General features: G+C 39.6%; 1 protein-coding gene across 1 annotated transcript; it reads right to left on the bottom strand.

The window, feature by feature from the left end:
- Nucleotides 1–19,401: 19,401 nt before the first annotated feature.
- LOC145117432 (uncharacterized) lies at nt 19,402–22,881 on the bottom strand. The gene is made up of 2 exons (XM_079053724.1): nt 22,102–22,881; nt 19,402–19,671 (listed from the first exon to the last, which is right to left on the bottom strand). The coding sequence occupies exons 1-2, from the start codon at nt 22,879–22,881 to the stop codon at nt 19,402–19,404; spliced, it is 1,050 nt and encodes a 349-aa protein (XP_078909850.1).
- Between the last annotated feature and the right edge of the window lie 1,064 nt (nt 22,882–23,945).

Genomic DNA, 23,945 nt, shown 5'->3' with positions numbered 1-23,945 from the left:
ATTTGTGTCCTTTTGGTCTTAATAGTTGGGTATTTTGAGTTTGAGCTTCTTTAACCCATGCAAGCTGTCCTTTCAGACATTTTGAGGTGCCTAGAGGCATAAAAATGTGGACTTGGTCGTTTATCCCCTTCCATGCAAGTGCTACAATGTCTTAATGGGTTAAGTAGATGAGTTCTTTAGCATTTAAGCACTTTTTGGCCATGAAAGACCATAAAGTTGGAAACTTTATGGTCAAGGACGTTATTTGGGGCTTCGATCTGACTTTGGACGTAAGGAGTGGAAGTAATAAGCTCTTTATGGGGAAAGAGATGACCAGGTGCATACGTTGGGCTTACCAAGTGGTACGTCGTGCGTACACGGTCAGAGACCCGTCACCTGGTCAACCAACGAGTATGCCCTGCGTACAGAGGAGTACGCCAAGAGTACTCGGCTGGGTCGACTCAGCTGGGTGTTGACTTGACTTTTGACCTTTGATCAAGTTTGACCAAGGGTATTTTAAGAATGGTTATTAATCTAGAATGGGAAATGTTTTGATTACTAGGAGTCGAGTAATGCTGGTTGTCAGAGCTGAGATTCATTCAGAATGTGTTCGGATTGAGAGGTGAGTTTTCCTCACTGTACTTACGGGTCGAAGGCACCAAGGTTGGCCCATTGGATTGATATCATGGTTTGTTGTATGTTGCTATGTTGTAGTGATCTATTAGATTAGTATCCTAATATATAGGATGTTGTTATTTTGTGGCGATCTGTTAGATCTTTATCTTGGTATATAGGATGTTGCTATGCTATAGTGATCTCTTAGATCAGTATGATTATTTGTATCTGCTAGCTATTGATTGTTCTGGAGTATGTTGATATGTGATGGTTTACTGGATTGATGTGGATCAGCTGAGATTGAAGGCCAAGATACCCAGGGTGGTCCAGATAGACTGAAAGCCTGCGAGGCGGACCAGTCAGGTCGAAGGCCGAGGGAGCGGTCCAGATAGGCTGAAGGACCGGTGAGGCGATCCATTCATGCTAAAGGATCTGTATGCATGTTGTTGCTTGTTATGTTTATGTGGTGGTACTTTGGGGGAAAATCACTAAGCGTTGGCTTACAATTTTAGTTTTGTTTCAGGTACTACTGAGGACCGTGGCAAGGCGAAGGCGTGACCGTACACATCCTTGGTTTTATATTGTTGGATCTTGGGAGACTCTGATTTTGAATAATGTTTTTGGAAACAATGGTTATGTAACCACCTTTTAAGTAAATGAGTTGTTTTTTAAAAGTTTAAATTTTTTGTGATTTTTGAGTCGTTATATTGTCTACCACCCGGACGATACCCTCCTGAAGCAGCCACTTCAGATCATCCTCCATAGCCTTCCTCCTCACGCTCTACTTCTCCAATTTCGTACTAACATCCTCCACTTAACCCTCTACCACCCTCTCATCCTCCACCAAGACTTCGATTCGTTGAGGAAAACGTTCCACCGACCCATCCACGACCACCACCTTCTCCTCCAAATATGCCTTCTCCCCACCCAAGAGGTCGTAACGCTCCTCAAACATGTGTTTCTCCTCCTCCAAACCCATCAGCTTCGCCCTCAGCTCATCCCACTCGAACCTTATAGAGATGAGCTCTCCGAAGTCCGAACCAACCTGGCGAAGGCGTCGAGCAGTAGCAACCATGTAGGGGGCAAGCTGAGCAGCTGCGTACTGTAGACTGTTAGACATATGGAAGTTGGAAAGGAGTTCCAGAGATTCGATTGTAGTGGGGGGGGAGGCATGATGGCTCCATTCATATGCATCGGTGCTTCGTCAAGAGAGAATCTCGTTTAAGCCCCTACTCCGACACATATATGGAAGAAATCGTCGGAGGAGGAGATGATGAATCTGCAACAACACGGTCCCCCGTCGGGACTGAAGCTGGATCGGGAGGAGATTGGGACATGTAATTTGAATCCTGCCCAAAGACCCCCCTCCCCATCAGGGGTCGCAACATCCTTGGGCTTATTCTTGGGTTCACGAGGCTGTTCAATCGCCTCTTTGCTCATTGCCTCCGACAGTTTCAATGGGTCAACATCGGGAATGTTCACAACCACGTTGGACTTCCCCAAAAGGAAGTCCACAATCCGCCTCTTACGAAGATGCCTGATAGAGGAACCAACATCGACATCCTCCACAATAGGGGAATCCAACCAAGACAAACGCCTATTGGAAGCCGAGCGCCTCTCCCTCGTCACCAACTCAGTCAGCGGCTCTTCCTCATGATTGGAGGAAAAAGGATCATCGCAGGAGGGTACCTAACATACACGTAAACCAATGCTCGATCGACAGAGGAACTGGATCCAGGAAGAGAAACAACGTGAGAACCAGCAAGAGCCAGGACACGGTCGACACCGACCGGTGGAGGAAGCGTTTCTACCAAGGGCACCTCCAGGTATTGACAGGTGCCTAAAAGCGGCCCCTTAGCACCATCTCGAAGGGAATAACCCTCTCACGACCTGCAAATAAAAACCAAGCCAACGCAGTTAGGGACATGGGCAAAACTACGAGCCACACAACACACAAACAAATGTAGGAAGACGGGAATAAAAAAATGAGGGGGGGGGGGGAGGAGAGGTACTTACCGTATGTTAACGTATCCCACTAAGAATATGTCAAATGTAACAAAGCTCACGTATGATAGATGTGGCAGTCAAGGATCAATGTATGCCTAGCGCAGAAACCACGCCCTCGCCCACGCGATCTCATGACTATTCCTTGGCGCCCAAGCACTAAAGCCCACTCGGAGACACAACAGTACCAGTCGTCTCCCAGAGCGACCTATGTAATGCTTGGAGCGACGCCTCCTGAGAACTTTGCACCAACGACAAATAATCAGTAGTGGTGCACGATCCGCCAATCGGATGCCTCCACGTCCCGTCGGGCCCGCAGGGACCAAAAGGTATTGTCAGGATCTTGTCCCCGCCATGACAGGTATAAATAGAACCCCTCTCTTCCAGGAGATGTGATAGCCACTTATTCACTCTATAGTTAAACCTGTATTCTCACGACCAATCACTAATTTTACCGTCGGAGCTTCATTTCAGGAGCCCATCCCGGACGACGACTAATGACCTTTTTCTCTGTGCTGTGATTCCCAGGCTTAACTCTATTGAGACGAAGAACGACGACGTTAAGTCCGGGGAAGATATGACAACATCTGGCGCCATCCGATCATGTACTCAGAGCTACACAACCTGTAAAACGACCTTAATCTATCAGAAATGACAGATAAATGACCGACGCTGACGGAAGGTGGAGAAGCCAGCTCGAGCAGACCAATGTTGTCCCTCGACGACACTGGCTCATCTGCACCGGGAGGTAAATCGACCACACAAACACTAGCGGCGCACGAACTCAGCTCAGCGACAGAAGCCATAGGCAGTCTATGGCGTCCACTGCCCGTCGCAATGGAACACCTGGTTGCAACGACCAACACAGCACCACAAACGGTACCCACTCGCCAGTCACAAATAGCTGATAACATAACGCAACCACCACCACAGAGAACGGAGACAAAAACCTGGTCTCCAAGCACAATCATACTACCTCTCCAGCAACAAGCGGCGGCTCACCAATTTTATCCTATGGAAAACATGGCACACATTCCGATCTTCGGATAACAGCCAATGTTCAATCCCTACTTCCACCACTTTCAAGGAGTGCCCCCTCGAGCACCATAGTCACAAGGCCAAAATACCAATACAACACTGTAACATGGGGAAAAATCATGCACGCTAGGGCAGCGGGACTCTAACTCACTATCCCAACAGTTTACGTACACAAGCACGATGCAAACATCATATGTTCCACAAACGGTGTGGTACAATCAACGGTACAACTACAGATATGACCAAGGATACAACAGTCCGTACTATGCCGAACAGACCATGCAATACGGGGGCTTCCCCTCTACGGACAGACAAGTACAAAGCATCGGCTCTGTATTTTGCCCAGAGCTCTTGCAGTATAAGATACCCCACTCAGCAATGATCCTAAATATACCCAAATACGATGGCATGATGGACTCAGACAAACACATAGATACTTACGAATGGACGATGACGTCACTCCGAATGGACAAGAGGTTCATCTGCACATATTTCCCAGTCATGTTATCGGGGAACGCATGCAAATGGTTTAAAGCGCTCCGTCCGGGAAGTATCTCAAGCTTCAAGAAAATACGATACCTCTTTCTCAACAACTTTACGAAACTCCGGAAAGGGAAGGGGATGCGAGCTCTATCAAGGCGTGCAAGCAAAAGGAATGGGAGTCGATAAGGGAGTACTATGACAGGTTCACTCTCGCGACACTCAATGTGTCGGGGCATGAAGAATTCCTTATTACAGGCGCTTTTTCCCAAGGACTTCTCCCCGACCCCTTGTCAAAAAAGATGCAGGGGATAGTGCCAAAAACAAGAGACAAACTCAAATATAAGGTGGAGAAGTACCTGAGGAAAGTTGAATGAGAAGAGCGGAAGGAAGCAAACATCAAAACAGTGGAAAACACGTATATCAAACAAGAGGAAGCAGACACTCATCCTAGCTCCCACCATCGGGAGCGCCATGATAAGAACAGCCGCCACTCGAGGCACTCGTCTCGAAGGTATTCCCCATTTGGGTGGGACAAGCCCCGTGGAAACAAATCCGAAGTACATGCCATTGAAAAAACACCAGCAAAAGTTAAAAAGTAAAAAGGGAAGTACTATGAGTATCACAAAAGCAAGACCCACGATACTGGTGAATGTACAATGCTAAAAAAAAGAAGTAGAAGAAAAGCGACTGACAGGAAACCTTGTGGATATATCAAAAGACCTGAGGTCCAAATTCGAAGCCGATCTCAAGGAAATGCGTGCCAAGAAAGACACCGACAAGCACCCGATGAAGAAGGAAGAAATCCTGGGCATCACGAGGCCACGAGGAAGAAGCGACTCCCATGAAGCAGACTGCGATAATGACAGAAACCCGCTCGTAATAAATGCCTACTTACGCCAAGCGCAAATTCATCAAGTACTGATTGATAATGACAGTAGTGCGGATGTTCTCTATGAGCATTGCTTCCACGAGCTTCCGACCCCTTGGTAAGAAGGATTGAAACAACCAACCAAAGGGCAACTGGTGGGATTTACAGGTCACCAATTACAGCCAATAGGCACCATAAGTCTCCCCGTCACCCTGGTCAGTCACGATGGGAAGGAGAGAATCACGAGAGTAATAGAATTCTCAGTAATAAACCACCTGCCTGAAACGGACATGCTCCTCAGACGGTTAACACTTTTCTAGTTCAAGGCCATACCGTCAACGATTCATGGCATAGTAAAATTCAGCACCAACTCGGGATCGGCCACGGTCATCGCCTACAACCCCGAAATGCAACGTCGCGAGGTTGTCGCCACATTGGAAGCCGCACACTTCCCGAGAAAGCAAAGGACAAACCGGTGTGGATGGAAGAATCCAACTGAGGTAACCATTAGGCAAAACCAAGAAAGTAAGGGAGACAACCTCCAAATGGAAGACTATCAGGGGAAGGAAGGAGGCGGGCACAACAATAGAGATAGGTTGGGACCCATAGAGGCGACTGACACGAACACCCATGCAGGTTTGGTCTCCTCAAATTTCGTCAGAAATCACCCCTTGACAAGAAACAACAATGTATGGTGACGAAAGCCCAAAAAGCGGCTTACCCCGGGGGAGGAGGGGTTGCCCCTCAAAGACGCAGTAGCCCACCTCTCCCATGAAGCAAAAAGAACAAAGAACATGAACACACCGGGGTGTCGGACGAAGATTGCCAAACATATGGATGGATAGAAAAGCCAAGCGAGCTCCCAGAAAAGAAATTGGCTTGGGACATAATGACAAAATAGCAAGGTCCTTCAGCCAAATCAGACTGGACTTGAACCATACCCCGAATGAACTCCCACCGAACAAAGCCCCAAACATCAATAATCGGGGAGACATGGAGGCTGCGACGAAGCAAATTCAAAAGAACCATGCAAAAGGCACCAAGAGACTAGAGGACCCAAAGATCGTCCCCAGAAGGGTATCTCACCCGGACATACCAAAATCTAGCACACGCGAAGAGACAACCATACCCTGGGAAGACACACTCGGGCGATACCAGAGCTATAAGATCATAGATGTCACCAGCCACTCCCTAACAGAAGCATACCACACAGCCAGGCGAAGGCTATGAAAACTGCGTCATCACTCAAGGTAACACTCAGGTTGTTGCGAACACCAAACTCCGACACAAGGACCAACGAAGCGAAGCAATACCAAAGTGAGAGAAGACCCACCAAGGAACATGAAAGGATGATTGTAAGGACAAATCAAGGGGACATGCGGTGCAAGAGTCCTAAACGGGGGCGTATCTCCCAAATCTGACGCACTCATAGACCACGTCACCATCCTTGAGCAAAGGGAGAGCGTCGAATGAAACATACTCAAAGAAGGTGTGACATACGTCAAAACTCAAGATAACGCTGAACTCGAACCTCAACATCTTAATGTGCAAACATAACTTGGTTCTAGATGCCACAAGATGAACTAGGTCGCGACTCAATAGATCCCTCGGAACAATTAGTTGGAACTTAGCTTACACTGAACCTTCACATGGATTTGTGAATACATCAACTAGGTTATAAAGTACCAAAATTCAACCTTAAAACTTAACAAAAAAATCATGTTCGGAAGGTCAAAGCTCACGGGTAAGTAGAATACCCTAATTTCTTAATCAGAACTTATGAAGTGCTTAACTAGTTTAAGTACTTATCAAACTCAAATTAATTAAATCATACTATGATTTAATTACAAGTTGGAACTAATATCTACAATTCATAATTTGATTTATGAGCCAAAAATAATACAAGGATTGTCTAATCCTACATTCATATGTTATGAACCTTTATTTTATTTATTTGAAATATAAAAATTCGATTTTATAAAAATCAAATTATAATTTAGCATTTTTATAACTTAGTTCAAGATAATACAAGTTTATGAACTTATTTCTAAAAACAAAATACTTAAATAAAAACCAAGAAATAAACTCTTGGGAGTTAATAAAAATACCTAGAATTTTTATATATACTAAAGACCATTTTGTAAAAATTGTAAAGAAGCAATATTTAAAAAGATTACAACTTTCTAAGAAGCCTTTAATCCTTTTATCCTCCCAAAATTCGTTCATAGGCTCTCTCTCTCCCCCCCCCTCTCTCTCTCTCTCTCACTCACTCACTCATTATACCTTGTGTCTTTATGCAAAATCATGAGGTCAGATTTTGCATGTCATTGTGAGAGATCAAAGCCGATCTTAGAAGCAACTTATGTGGGAGATATTTTTCCAGTTCATTTTTCATATGTTAACTCACGTTTCTGGAGTTTTGTGGTATATTTTGGTGGAGTATAACCCAAAGAGATGACGAGAGACATAGCCTATACAGAGAGACAAAATCCCACTTTCTCTCATTCTTTTCTCTAAAAACACTATCTACTTCTCTCAACTTTTTCCACCAAAAATCAGCTTTCAAAACACAAAAATAATGAGATATTTGGGTGTTTTTGATGCCTCAAAATCGAAGTCAAGGTAAGAGACTCCACTCTCTCCATCATTCTCTTCATCCTGATGCAAGTTTTAGCTTGTTTTCACTTCAATTTTGGACTTTATGCCCTTTAAAGGCTAGAATCTTTCCTTTCATATTGATGTTCATAGATTTTCACCATCACATATTTCTTGTGTTAAAAATGGTGATAATCCATGATCAAACCAATGTTAAGATCAAAGATTAGCCCATGCATGCTCTTACAACTTCAAAAATTGGATTCTACTCCTTCATTTTCTTCAAAATTCGTCTTCTTATGGTTGAAATGGGTTTTAGAACATCATAGATGTGTTTTGACCCCATGAATGTGTGAAAAATAAGGTTTCATGTTCATGATCTAAGCACAAAATTGGTTTTCAAGTTAAGAACATCAAACTCATTTTTAAGAGTTCTTGAGAACAAAGATTTTGTACTTGAATGCATGTGTGTATATCTTAAAAATCACTTTTTCTCTGGAAACATGACTATAACATTCATGAATCTTGATATCTTTAAAATATTTTAAAATATTTTCTCAAAGTAATGATTAAAGCTCACTTTTCTAACCCATTAGCATGCATGCATTCTGTCAGAATATTTTGTTCTGCTTTGGACAGCCATATCTCACTCATTACTCCACCAAATCAAGATATTCGTTTTTTGAGGACTAGTTCCCTGAGTTAACTTTCGAACCTAAGTGACCTTACTATAAAAAATTAAGAATTTGATTTTTGGAGATTTTTACAAAACAGTTGCGCAAACAACACTTTTTCTGTGGTCACTAGTTTTGCATTACATGATCAAAGGTCTTAAATCCCACAATAAATCTGGGGAAATATATTTTAGAAACTTAACTCATCCATCACAGAAAGCCTAAATTTTCATGAATTAAAACCCCATATAAGTTTCTACACAATTTCTCGAACTTCCAGTTACATTTGGAACTCATGCACTAGTTAGCGTTACATTTCAAAACTTGTTGGGGTTGAATACCCCCATTTAGCTCCAAATGAATTCTGAACCAATTTCCTTTATGAAACCTCATGTTTTATTTCCAGATTTAGGAACATTATTAGAACATGTAAAAATTAATCTGTGAATTTTTGCAACTCTTTACTATTTATTTCAAGTTTTTCCTATTATTTAGGCTTAAATTGAAAATAAATATCAAACGACCTTCAAAAATTACTATAAAATTTCTAGGCACTCATACCCTCTGATAGAACCAGAAGATAAATGTTTATAATTTTTGGAGTTCATTTTCATGCCCTTATGGATTTTTGAACTTAAGGCACCGTAAATTCAACATTTACCGATAATGAACATAACAAACTTTGAGCACTTTGTAATACCACTAGTTGGCTAAATAGTTACTGGATTATGGCTAGTGAACAATGACTTGCTAGAAACTTATTGTTCCGTAGGACGCTAGTAGGGATCAACCCCTACGACCTCAAATCGCGACACACAAACCGTGAACCTTCTCTTGTGAGTATTCACGACCCTTTTTTTTTACCGTTTTCATGTTTTGTGGTGGAAAGCATGCTATTATCTTATGAACTATCAGTACTATTTTATAAACTTGCTAAACTTTGTTTTGTGAACTTGTGAGTCTTGTTTTATGAACTTATTGAACTTGGAACGATATTGCTTTATGAACTTATTGAATTTGGAATGATATTGTTTTATGAAGTTATTGAACTTGGAACGATATTGTTTATGAACTTATTGAACTTGGAATGATATTCTTTTATAAACTTTGTGTCATGAACTTGTGCTATGAACTTTTGATATGAACTTTGTGATATGAACTCTATGTTATGAACTTTGTATGATAAGTCCCCGAGAACCGAACTACAACCTATTAACTCGTATTCGAGCCGAACGTCTTATGGATAGTGCTATTTGGGGTAAACGACCCCCACTCGCCGAGAACCGCAAGTGCATATTTTCGTGAACTGACATCATGGGAACCATGGACATGATGTAATGGGGCAAGAACGGTCGTTAGGCTTGGTTGTGAACATAGTGTTTTGGCATTCAACACTCATTTTGAGTTGAAACTTTTGTTGAACAAATCTATGTTTTCTTACTAAAATGATGTACCTTTATAAACCTGTGAACTCACAAACTATTTTATAGTTGACCCTCGTTTTTGAATGCTTTTCAGGGAACGATCAATGATCTAAATTAGACGTCAACATGAATTTGCACTTGAAGTTTCTTTTGTTATGTATTAGACTTTGTAGTTTGGAACTAAATTTATTTCTTTTATGTGATGTAAACTTAAAAACGCTTAATGATTATGGTTGGTACTCCTATTTCCCTTGTGCTAAGAGACCTTAAACTATCACCCTTCGTATTTCCACTTTGATGGGGTGTGACAGAAGGGGCAATGTGATCAAACTCCGAATGGATAATCACACCCCAGAAAAACAATACAAGGGATAGGAATTGACTTACACAACGAGTCACCCCTTGTTTATTATTAAAAAAAAACATAGACCTCCCTAGAGAGGAAACCGTCATTAACGAAATTATGACAATTACGTTTTCACAAAAAATGTATATATATCGCTAAAATATTTGTACTTGAGCTCGACACCACCCACAAGAGGTTGCACACGTTTACCAAACGACAACAAGGACTGATCATCCACGTTGTTTGAGTGAAATCGTTGTAAGAATGTAACCATAGGCTCCAAAGGCTCATAGCCTTTTCCTAAAAACACGTCAGTAAAATCGAAAGAGCCACATCTCCTGACCATGACAAGTAGAGGCCTAAAAGGATCATAACCTTTCCCTAGAAATATAAAATACCTAAGCCCTAAGGCCTTAAGTTGAAGATCTCGGCGTGGCTTAGATGGCTAGGGTCGGGGTACCATCTTCCTCGACTCAGGACTTAGAACAAAGTCCCAAAAGGGCAGCGAGGACAACCTTTAGCTAAAAAAGGGGTGCCCTAACAAAACGAACCTGCTAGAGTTCATAACCAAAGGCCAACTAGGGCCTTGAACCTACAAGGATAGAATAAAAACACTAAAAAGGGATGAACACTAATCCCACCAGAGCGAGCTCCTAGGCCTAAGCCAAGAAATGTGATCCAGGCCTAGCAAATCTACCAAAAAACAGGAATCACAACCAATGCCCCTCCAATATGAAACCAAAAAGCATGGCTTCCCCAAAGGCCAACATCAACCTACGAGACGAATCCAAACATAGGGTGGCCAACACAAACCACCAGGAACGAAAAGACAACATGATAAACTAAAGAGAGCTATAACATTAAAAAGTAGGGAAGTTAAAATTGTTTGTCGGACAGCCCTCGGACTTAGAAATGCCACGCAGGGCCCAACACGAATACAGATACTGTCCAATAACATTGTCTCTTAAAAATCGGGCAAATCTAAATAATGTTTCAAACAACAAACAACTGAGAAGAGGTTAAAAGTCACATACCAGGGGGAGTGGAAGAGGGTTGAGCCCCAGAAGTGCTGGCCTCAAGATGTTTCCCTTCGACGTCTGAATCGCTGCACAGCTGACGAAGACCCTCTATGTCAAGCTCACCAAGATGGAGGCATGAGGCAAAGTCAGTCTCCACGAAATACTTCACCTCTGCATGCATCGCTTGAGTGTTCTCCAAAAGGGCATTCGGCTCACCGGGCACGAATCTCCCGATGGTAATTTGCTCCCTAACCACCTGCTTACCACCCTCAACCTCGACAACCATGCATGTTGCCATCATAAGCCTTACACCCAGGGAAAAGTCGGGACTCTCCACCACCATGTCAACCACTCGGACAATACTCTCCTAAAGCAGCCACTTCAGGTCATGATCCACAACCTTTCTCCTCATGCTTTCCTCCTCCAGTTTCCTGTTAAGATCCTCCACTTGACCCTCTAGCACCCTCCTCACCTCCACCAAGACTTCGATTCGCTGAGAAAAACGTTCCACCGACCCATCCAAAGCCACCACCCTCTCCTCCAAAGATGCATTCTTCCTTACCAAAAGGTTATAACGCTCATCAAACCTGCGTTTCTCCTCCTCCAAACCTAGCAGCTTCGCCCTCAGCTCATATTGATCGACCCTTACGGAGGCGATCTCTCCGGAGTCCAAACCAACCTGGCGAAGACTGTTGGATTAATGTCTAAGTCCATAACTATATTTGGTATGTACTTGACCCGACCCGGCATGGTCCATTTGGGTTGAACTTCACCGACACAATTTATATGGATAGTCTTTTGAGAATAGTATATTTATGATTTATATTAATATATTATAAGTTCTAATATATTAATATGGAATCATATTATTTAATTAGTATTGATCAAGAATTAATTTAGAATTAATTAAGTGATCAAAAAGAACTAATTAAATATGGACTCTTATATATATGGAATGGGCCAAGTTCATTTAGGTTGGGCTAAGCTTTCATGGATGGTCCATGGAGCTTTTAACCCATGGATCCTATGTAAATGAAAGGTCATGGGTATTAGGGTTTACATGGATGTAACCCTAATCCTCCATAATATATAAAGGGGTCCTTGGCTCACAAAATTGGCACAAGTGTGTGAAAATAAGAGTGGGCCGATTTTAGTGTGCATACATATTCTCTCAAGTTCTTCCAAGGTGTTTTGGTGATTTGTGATTCCATTTGAGGCTTCCACACTATTGGGGCTAAGCTCTTAAAGCTTGAAGACATCAAGCTACATCAAAAGGTATGTCATCTAACTAGAACTTTATAGTATAGGTGCTTCATAATATGCTAGTTAGGATGAAACCTTGGAATAGTTAATATTTGCATGTATAATAGAGAAAACATAGATCCAAGGTTTATAGGGTTGCATGTACACCATAGGAGTGTTAGAATGCTCAAAACCCAACAGTGGTATCAGAGCCATGGGTTGTTTTCTGTTATATTGATGCAAATGTTTTATTTTCAAGTTGAAAAAAAAGGAAAAAAAAACATGACGTTTGTCAAATTTTAAGATAATTACTTGTTTTGTGAAAAACGAATTATTTGTAAAATTTGAATCATTTGTTATATGAGTTGAATTAGGTCAAATTTAGTAAAAGATAAAATGATATGATTATTTTATTAGTTTTAAAAGTTTGATCTAAATGTTTTAAGGAGTTACATATTTTGTCATAAAATTTTGGAGCTCAAAAGTTTTTTTTAAAGTTGTGATCTTAAGGGTTTTTGAAACTTCCATAAGTTATGGAACATGGAAAATTTTATCATAAAACACCATTAATTCCATAAGTTATGGAATCCAAAGGTTTTCAAGAATTACAAAACTTGCCCTCTAGTTTTGGAATTTGAGAAAAGTTTTTTATGAAAAAAAGAATTGAATTCTAAAACTCTTGGGTTCATAACTTAAACAATTAATTAAATGGTTTTAATTTTGAGTTTAATAATTGGAATTATGATGTTTTGTTGAATAGTTCAAATTAACTCTTATGGACTTTATTAATAGTTAATTAAAGCGTTTAATTAAAAGAGTATTATTAAATCCATAAATATATGGTTTGAGTTTAATTAAATAAAAAGTCTAGTTTAATTAATAGATTAAACCACCAAGTATTTTAAATGTCTAACATACACCCTTATACTATTATAATATTAAAAGTTTAATATATTATATGTATAAGAGCAAGTCGTCTTACCATTAGTAGGCCTCATTCACGAAGCCGGTCTATAAGGGGGGTATAAGGTTACTGCCTATAAAATGGCAGTTTAATGGGTGTCCACTCTCACTCACCGCTTCCTTGACCGGTGGAGGGTCGTTAGCCGAATAGGTAGGACAAGGACTATAATTCTCCCTTCATTATAAGTATAATGATAAATACTAAGTAACTAAACACTTATAAATTCCCAATCTTAGTTACATAGGAAAATGTGAATAAGGTGCTAATCCATGAAATTACACTTTGCACTTTGTTTAAGTTGTTAGTGGAGTGTGTGTGGTTAACCGACACACTAACCTGGACTTAACAAGGTAGGCAAAGGGTAACTTAATGTTTATCATAGTATCGTTGGAGCGTGTGTGGTTAACCGGCACATCGATTGAGGGGTAAATATTAAGGGTACCAAGTATATTTGCATGGTTACTTCACACCTTGTTTTGTGATCCTCGGCATCCCGGTCACAAAACCTGGAGGGCACACTCGAGATTGAAACATGCCATTGAAAAGTTCAATGAATCTCAAAAGAATCTAGGAGTTTCAAAACCAATTAAAACCTAATAATACATTTCGTTTATCTTGGTGGAAATTGGTGAATCGTCATTCACCTACCTTCAAATATTTTATAGCTTGGATTACGGCATCCCTCTTCCAAGTTATAAAATAGTTTGTTGGGTCCTAGCCTTAATATATCATATTGGGTGTTATATTAAGGACTTAAATCAACTTTACGTGAATTTCTCCCATTGTTGATGTCTGGTTTAGACAACAATGATCTTCCCAAACCAAGCTTTCCTAATGAATATGACTTCCCGAGTTTGGCTCATGGAAGTCATACTTCTCTTCCTCCACCTCCTCCAATTATTCTCCCTAACCCACAAGTTCAAGGTCACTCAAGCCCTAATGACAAGCAAGGTCTATGTGTGATCACATCTTAGAGATGAAGTCACATATTGACAAGCCGGGAGAGTTGGGTGTCAAAGTCTTGAGAAAGTTGGATGTTCAATCACTTTCTAAGTCACATAGTGAGTTCCTTTGGGACTACTATGAAACAGACTATGACAAGAACCTTAATGATCATATCTATTTGCTTGGTGCTGCTGAATCAGCAATGATTTGGAACGATAGTAAAGCAAATTTGATTAGAAGATCAACTTCCCAAAAACTTTATGGACAGTGACAATGGTGACACTAGAAATCTAGAAAAAACATTCTCTTCCCAATGGAAAGGGATTGGCCATAGTCAACCCGGTTGACCAAATAGTAAAGAGAAAGGCTAAGTCTGAGATGGTCCCATTACCAAAGGGTCCATATGTTTATTTTGCCAAAGGAAGGGGCGTTGATTGCAAAGCTGCCAAATTTACCTAAGGATGTTAAAGTCAATAAGTTTGACTCTACATCAGGTAGAGCCCATTATCTAACTCTGTTAAGTTCTATTCTGAGATCCTCATTACATGATGTGACTGGGTCACATGTTGATGTTTTAAGAATCAAAGAATAGAGAGAAATCTTAAAGGAAGTATATGCTGATTCTGATCGCGAAGGTGGATTTCGATCGCATCAGAATTTTGAGCAGTTGCTTAATAAGTTATGATATATTGCTAAGGAATAGATAACAAAATTTTTCCATGTGGATTGTAAGGATAAGTTTTTCCGCAAAGTTTTAAAATAAAAGAAAATTGTTTAATTTTATTTATTTGAAGTATCCTTACAATGACATTTGTGGAAAATTGTTGCTTATATGATTCCACTGACAGCAATATTGGAAAATGGATTTGATTCTTTCATTTGTGGTAGTGTCTAAATTTACCAAATCAGGAAAGTTCCTCATCGCCTAAGTTTCAATTGGACCGAAACTTGGAATCATGCAAGTTGAATAGTATGATGAATGAGAACTTTCAAGCATTGGAAAATCAAGACTAATTACTTGTTCACATGGATGTGTGAGTCAAGTGAAGGACTAAAGGGATCGAGTACACATTCTTGTGCGCTGGTCATGTCCACCACAAAGCTCGTTAAGACTATTTGATTTACTAAAGTTTAGTAAATATGGTTATACTTACAAGTTTAAGTATAATTCTGAAACATTGGAAAAGTCTCAATGTATGGCAGAACGAATGGGAAGAATCAAATTAGGCAGAAAGATAAAAGTTTCTCAAATTTGAAAATATGGGAGAGTACTTTAGTATCATGTTTGTGATCATCTTAATGATTTAGAAATCATATCACAATTAGTCCTCTAAAGGTCATCTTAGTGCATTCTTATGACTAAGAAGAGAAGTCATGAATTGTTGAAATGGTTAGATCAGGAAGATGAGTCATACTTCGTTCCAAAACAATTCTTAGAGTCATACTCCAAGATTGTAACTTGAGTGACATATCTTAAAGAAAGGTTAAAAACACTTGTCAAATGTAAGAGTAAAAGTGTCCTACTCTTGTACATTTGAAATTGGTAAGTTGTGATGTTTTGGATAAAACAAAGACCAACTAAGGCCAATTGTGTGAAGTGTTTGTCTTGATAAAGAATCCGCACTATCTCTTGAATATTTGGCAAGATAGTCTTATATGTCAAGAGGATAGTGGGAGTCTTAAAGATCCTAAAAAGAATTTCAAGAACTAATCAAGAATAAAACCTGAGGTTCTTCACTAGCACACGACTTGAGGTTTATAACCTATTGTGTTGACATATTCTGTGCCCATTCCAGTTAAAGTTGGCTTTGCATAGGAGTTCTGAAGTTCTCAATTGGTTGAATAACAACTTGGAAGCAATGGCAGGCCCTGTACTGCCAGGTAGCAAGAAGTTAAGATTGCATAAGTTCAGTCCATATGAGTTTGGATTTGTCATTATCCTTGTCTTGTGACTATGGTTTTGACGATTCACATGGATAAGAACACATACACCATAAAATCTAAGGGTCATAAGGTTTCTCTCCGATTCATGAAAATGATGGTGAGGAAACACTTCCACCAAGTAGATTTGAAGCAGATGGCAAAAGGTCTAAACAATTGAGACTATGATTACGGCATCCCTTTTCATAGTTCTGAAATTGTTTAGACACACATGCATGCTATCTAAGGAAAGGTGTATGATTTTGATAAAGTTTTATCAAAGCATCTCGTATCAGAAATCTGAACTTTGGTAAGAAAGTCAATAAAGTATTGATTTCTAGAAGTCCAGCTGATTTCTGAGTACATGTCAAAGCTAGTGGGAGCATAAGTGTTATGCTAATAATCGTCATGTTAGTGGGAGCATGATAATTATTGTTAGTGTTGCAAGTTAGCAATGTTAATTATAGAAAACAAAAGTTTCAATTCGTGAGGCTGCAGGGATTGAAAAAGTTGTTTTGCTATAATTAAGGGAGAGGATATACTTCATTTCAGTTCTAAAGGCTTAGATTGAGACCTTAATCATCTTTAGTCAAGAATATATATATGAATTTCATGTTGGATTGGTTCAACTTAAGGAAATTCTATATATTGCGTTCTCAAAATTCGATTATGATTACGGCATCCCTCTTCATAGTCAAATTTTGAAAACATGGCAAATAAAAATATTGTAGCAAAAGACTGGTCTAGAATCATGTCTTTATGTGAGACATCATGAATCATGTACCATTTGCTTTGGGTACAGGATCGATTGCATGTGCTATAATATTTGTCATTTCTAAATTTTTCCAAATGCCCAGAGGCATTAAGAAGGGAAAAGGTCTAGAATTGGTTATGACTAAAATGATTAAGCAATTGTCGAGGACAATCTGAGGTTTACCAAAGATTGGTTGCTCAGGGACAGTTGGAAGTATAGTGCTAATTTTGGAAGGACCATATTGACATATTCTGAAAAGAGGCATCTCTTATTCAGAAGTGATAGTCAAAATGAGAATATGGAGTTGTCTCCATAGGTGGAAGTTATCTGTGTAAGATTAGAAAACTTAATGCAAGAAGCATGTCCAAAGCAATGTACTTTGAATATGAGACTTAGTTTCCATGGAGTTGATCTCCATTGGAATACCTTATAATGACTGTTGACAAGTCGTTGTGACTTTGTACATATTCATTACAGGAGGGTCAGTGCATATAAGTTTAAAATCTAAACAGATTTCGATAAATGATAGGAATTTGAAATTCTCACATTTTTCGATAAGGATTTGGGAGTGTGAAATTAGAATCATTGAAATTATGTTCAATTGGTTTATTTCACAAAGTAAGGATCATAGACAAACATAGAGTGCATACTTGGTGTATGGCAAAGCTATTGTTTAAGAAAAACATAGTGTACATGCTTGGAGCATGGGACAACTAGTGTTTTTAATTCAAGTATAAAGTTGATAAAACCGAAACAATGAATAATGAGTAATCAGTATGGTGATAAATAAAAGTGTTTATTTATATTCATAGGGTTTGATACCATATTTGATTCATTTATTCTCGTGTTTCACTTTGCATGTTTTGACTTCCAGAATAACTAAGTCGCTCTTCCTGAATGATTAAGTTATTCAAACCGTCCACAGTCGGTCATATGTTGGAAGTAGATATGAATCAAGACTGTCATGGGTTGGTTTGTAGAGGTCCAAGTTGGTGGACAAAGTGGTGCTACAACACTCATGAGTGCTCATAAGTTATGAGTATTGGATTCAACCCGCGCTCATTTGAATCACTTCATGGATTTTATCACGAGTGATCATGAGACGATAATATCTTATATTCTTCAAACCTAGAGATATGAGTTGTTACTATGAGTTGGTTATACATTGATTGCACGAAAACGCATTTGGTAACTCGATGTTATAAACGTGCCTTTGTGTATGATTCAACAAGTAGTAGAACAAGCCATATGAGTCAAAGTTTATCCATTCCTTTTACCTTCGGGATAAAAGCGATATCTGTGGGCCCCTCGATGATTTAGCGATGACACATGTGAGTGCTTGGCCAAGCCAGGACTGATTTGATTTGTTCAATCAGTCAGTCATCATAAATCGAAAACCGGGAAACAACAAATGGACAGAGAGAATGATTATAATCCATGTCTCAGTCCATATGATATCTAGAATGGAGGAATATATGATCCCTTATCTAATAGACAAGTCACTGACAAGGTCAGAGTTCGACAGCGGCTTTAAGAGCTACGATTGCTAGTTAGGTTTTGAAGTCATACTCAATAATAGTTTTAGACTTATCCAAGTGGGAGACAGTTGGATTAATGTCTAAGTCCATAACTATATTTGGTATGTACTTGACCCGACCCGGCATGGTCCATTTAGGTTGCACTTCACCGGCACAATTTATATGGATAGTCTTTTGAGAATAGTATATTTATGATTTATATTAATATATTATAAGTTCTAATATATTAATATGGAATCATATTATTTAATTAGTATTGATCAAGAATTAATTTAGAATTAATTAAGTGATCAAAAAGAACTAATTAAATATGGACTCTTATATATATAGAATGGGCCAAGTTCATTTAGGTTGGGCTAAGCTTTCATGGATGGTCCATGGAGCTTTTAACCCATGGATCCTATGTAAATGAAAGGTCATGGGTATTAGGGTTTACATGGATGTAACCCTAATCCTCCATAATATATAAAGGGGTCCTTGGCTCACAAAATTGGCACAAGTGTGTGAAAATAAGAGTGGGCCGATTTTAGTGTGCATACATATTCTCTCAAGTTCTTCCAAGGTGTTTTGGTGATTTGTGATTCCATTTGAGGCTTCCACACTATTGGGGCTAAGCTCTTAAAGCTTGAAGACATCAAGCTACATCAAAAGGTATGTCATCTAACTAGAACTTTGTAGTATAGGTGCTTCATAATATGCTAGTTAGGATGAAACCTTGGAATAGTTAATATTTGCATGTATAATAGAGAAAACATAGATCTAAGGTTTATAGGGTTGCATGTACACCATAGGAGTGTTAGAATGCTCAAAACCCAACAAAGACATCGAGCATCAGCAACCATGTAGGGGGCAACCTGAGTAGCTGCATACTGTAGGATGTTAGACATATGGGAGTTGCAAAGGAGTTCTAGAGCTTCGATTGTAGTGGGGGGGGGGAAGACATGATGGCTCCATTCGTATGCAACATAATGCTTCGTCAAGAGAGAATCTCGTTTAATCCCCCACTCTGACACATAGATGGCAGAAAATCGCCGGAGGAGGAGAGGAAGAACCTGCAACAACAACGTCCCCCGCCGGTATTGAGGCTGGTTTGGGAGGAACTTGAGACATGTCATCTGAATCCTGCCCAAAGACCCCCCTCTTAGGGGCCGCAACATCCTTGGGCTCACTCTCGGGTTCACGAGGCTGTTCTGTCGCCTCTTTGCTCATTCCCTCCGAAAATTTCGATGGATCATCATCGGGAATGTCCACAACCACGTCGGACTTCCACAAAGGAAAATCCACATTTTCTTATTATGAAGACACTATATAGAGGAACCAACAACGACATCCTCCACAAGAGGGGAATCCAACCAAGCCAACCACTTCTTGGAAGCCGAGCACTTCTCCCTCGTCGTCAACTTAGTCACGGATCTTCCTCATGATCGGAGGGTATAAGATCATCGCGGGAGGCTCCTCCAACAGACGCATCAAACAATGCTCGATCGACAGAGGAACCGGATCCGGGTAGAGAAACGACATGAGAACTAACAAGAGCCAGGACACGGTCGACACTGACTGGTATAGGAAGCATCTCTACCAAGGGCACCTCCTGGTATTGACAGGTGCCCTAAAATCGGCCCCTCAACACCATCTCGAAGGGAATGGCCCTCTCACGACATGTAAATATAAACCAAACCGGCGCATTTAGGGACTTACCGTCCTTCTCAACGTAGAACTGCGACATCATCCCCTGTTCCCTCTAAGCAGCACTTATACCGACGGCGGCCAACATAAAGTCTTCCCAATCCTCCCCGTTGAAAGAAATGGTTCTCAACGCCCTAGCCACAATTTTGCTGCCCCCCAGAGAGTGGGAATCCGATCGCGGTTCACCCACGACCACTTGTCCTGCTAGTTTTTCTTGGGGGCCTTCTGGTTAATGATGAATGTGTGGACTCCCCTCCGCTGAGAAAACGTATGCACCCCATACTAAGTCGACGAGTTGAAGAAATACTTAAAGGCCTAGAACTGAGGGAGCACACTCAAAGCCATGCACGCCATTTCGAAGCCAACGATCTTATTGACGTCGTTGGGAGTCAGATCGTCGATAGAAAAACCGTATTGACGCATAATGTCATCGAAAAACTAGGTCATGGGTAGTCGGTGCCCCGCCTCAAAGATCAGTATGGGGAATTCGACCTTCCCCTTCGGTGGACGGGAAATGATGACCCCTTTCTGGGGGTATTCCACACCGTGTTTAGGAAGAAAACCGAACCGTTCTTAAAGATCGGCGAACTCACTCGCAGAGGGCACAATTACGGTGCTTTGGGTAGCCATTGTTCGTCGACAAGAAAAGACGAGAACGAAGGAGAGAAGGAAAAAAGTAAAAAGAAAGAAGTAGTAGCAAAAGCCGGAAGAAGCAAAGAAAAGGAAACCGACACAAATTAGCGAAGTTTTAAATGTAGGCGGGAAGCCCTAGCGGTTGTAATGATGAAAACCGTCAGCGCAGACGCTACCGTCATGTCAAAAGCCATCAAGAGCGATCTCAACCGAACGCGTGTCCAGATCTAAGCTAGAACAACTCAGTTACCCTAAGCAAACGATGACGTCTATTAGCCTAGGGGACTTGTTAACGTATTCCACTAAGAATACGTCAAATGTAACAGAGCTCACGTTTGATAGATTTGGCAGTCAATGATCGATGTACGCCTAGCGTCGAAACCACGCCCTCGCCCTCACGATCTCATGACTATTCCTTGGCGCTCATGCAATAAAGCCCACTCAGAGACAAAACAGTATCAGTCGTCTACTAGAGCGATAGGTGTAATGCTCAGGCCCACACCTCCTAAAAACTCTGCACCAACGACAGCTAATCAACAGTGGGGCACGTTCCTCCAATTAGACGCCTCCACGTCCTGTCGGCCTAGTAGGGACCAAAAGGTATTGTCAGGATCTTGTCCCCGCCATGACAGGTATAAATAGAACCACTCTCTTCTATGAGAGGGGATCACCTCTTACTCTTTAGTTAAACCCATATTCTCTCTATCAGTCACTAACTTGACCGTCAGATCTTCGTTCCGGGAGCCCATCCCGGATAACGAATGACAACCTTTTTCTCTGTGCTGTGATTCCCAGGTTTAACTCCACTGATACGACGAAAGAGGAAGTTAAGTCCGGGGAAGATATCACAACAAATACCCTTAATGAAAAGGTTCTTAGATGATTCTTAACCTTTAGGGGTTCTCATTTGATCTCTCTCTCTCTCTCTCTCTCTCTATATATATATATATATATATATATATATATATATATATATATATATATATATATATATATATATATATACTAGGTTATAACCTGTGGACACCACGGGTGAGAAATTTCAAAATAATATCAATTAAATTATAACTTAATTATTTAGCAATGTTTTGTATGTAATTGGATAATGATATAATGATTGGTTGAAATTAAGAAATGGTAATCGTTTGAATATCAAATAAACAATTTGTATTTATAGATATGTAAGAAAATAATCATTTTGTATAATGCAAAATTTTAAATAAAACAAAAAACATAAATTGATATAAATAATAAAGTTGTACAAAGTTTTTATAAATTTCTAAAAACTTCTTTATACACGACATTGGATGTTTTATTTGATAGTTTACCATGGTTATCTAAAATTAACAATTTTAATCCTTCTCTACTTTGAACCCTAGATAAAGCAACATATAATTGGCCATGTGTAAAAACAGGATCCTTGAGAAACAATCCAACCTTCGATAAAGACTGTCCTTGGCTCTTGTTAATTGTCATTGCAAAACATACAGCCAATGGGAATTGTCTTCTTTGGAATTTGAACGGGATCTTGTTTTCAGTAGGAGTTAAAGACATTCTTGGAATAAAAGTCCGCTTTCCAATATTACTTCCAGATATGATAACTGCCTCGATAACACGTTTGCCCAAAGTTTTGACCTGTAGTCTAGTGCCATTGCATAAGCCATTTTTCTGATCAATGTTTCTCAATAACATAACTGGAACACCGACTTTTAAAATGAGATTATGGTTTGGCATACATGACATTTTAAGACCATTTAAAACATCAGGTGAGTATAAATTTGCATCAAACTGATCATGGACAAACTCAGATTGGCAGAGGCTATCTGAACTTAAATATTCTTTTTCCTCTCCTGGAATCAATTTTAGCAACCGATCATTTATTTCTTGAACAACTTCATTTTTGGGAGCAAGTATTGCTCTTTCTTGAAAATAACCCGCGATGTTGAAGTTTTCAAGAATGGAAGGATATACAAAATTGATTAATGAACCAATAGGATCACATGGATCATTAATGAGAATATCTTCTGGAATATCAACAATTGCTTCACCATCATTCAGACCACCAAGATTACCTTCTCCTATGTCCAAAAGCCAGTTTGAAAAACCCTTTATTCGATCAACAGCAGATGAATCGCTTCCAACAGTTAACCTCATGTTTTTTTGTTAATTTATGGACTTTGCATTGTTGCCATAAATACGAAGAGCTTAAAGAAGCGTTAACAATGTTTTGTCTACTGCCACCCGGAACAACAGGTAGAATTTGTCTGAAATCACCTCCAAAAACAACCACTTTTCCCCCGAATGGAATATTTGAGTTTGTAGGATTGACAACTCTTAATATATCCTTCAAAGTTCGATCTAAAGCTTCAAATGCATGCTTGTGTACCATCGGTGCTTCATCCCAAATGATCAATGAGGCTTTTCTTACTAAACTTGCAAGATCACTCTTTGGATTTATTCTACAGTAAGAATCCTCGGTAAGATTTATGGGAATTATAAACCGAGAGTGTGCTGTCCTGCCTCCAGTCAACAATAAAGAAGCGATCCCACTTGAAGCAACGTTTAAAACAATCTCTCCTTGGCAACCCTAAGATGATATTTAGTTGAGATAAAAATTTTGTGTTTTTTTTATTTATATTTCTTATTATTTAACATATCTTTTAATCAACATATGTAATACACAATATTTAGTATTTTATAACCAATATTCTTAAATTGACAGATAGGTGGTATGTGTAGCCTAGACAAATGATAATTGGACAAAAATGGTAATGAACTAATATTATGTTAATTTTTCGTTAGGTATCGTACCTTTATTTATTCCTATTATAACATTCTACTATCAAAAAATTGTTGTTTACACTTTTAATAATTTCTTGTTTTCTTTAGACATGGAAGAATCTAAAGCTGTGGGCACCATTCTTGAAATGTGGTCAGCTAACAAAACCTCAATCTTTCAGGGTTTTACTTCAGGTAATAATAATATGATTGAAATTTTTTGTATTTGTTTTTGTTTTTGTAAATATTTGATTTGTGAAATTTAAATTGTGTTATTTTCGTCCTCCTACAAAGCTGGAAATATCAATGAATAAACAACATATAATCAACCAGAATTAAGATCTTCAGTCAATCTCATTTTGAAGCACAATCACAATCACAGACTGGGCTACTTTAGAATAGGAATAAGAAACATCCAAATTCAAAGTCAAATGTAAACA

This window comes from Lactuca virosa, chromosome 1, assembly GCF_052849685.1.
Source record: "Lactuca virosa cultivar CGN04683 chromosome 1, Lactuca_virosa_CGN04683_v6, whole genome shotgun sequence".
NCBI lineage: Eukaryota > Viridiplantae > Streptophyta > Magnoliopsida > Asterales > Asteraceae > Lactuca > Lactuca virosa.
This window is presented reverse-complemented; position numbering and strand designations above follow the sequence as displayed.

What these genes read in the sequence shown, in the direction of transcription:
- LOC145117432 (XM_079053724.1), bottom strand. Translation starts at nt 22,881, where the DNA reads ATGAGGTTAACTGTTGGAAGCGATTCATCTGCTGTTGATCGAATAAAG. An exon ending in TATATGTTGCTTTATCTAGG is followed by an intron (nt 19,672 to 22,101) that starts GTTCAAAGTAGA and finishes CCTTTGTGGAAG; the next exon opens with TCCGACGTGGTTGTGGACAT.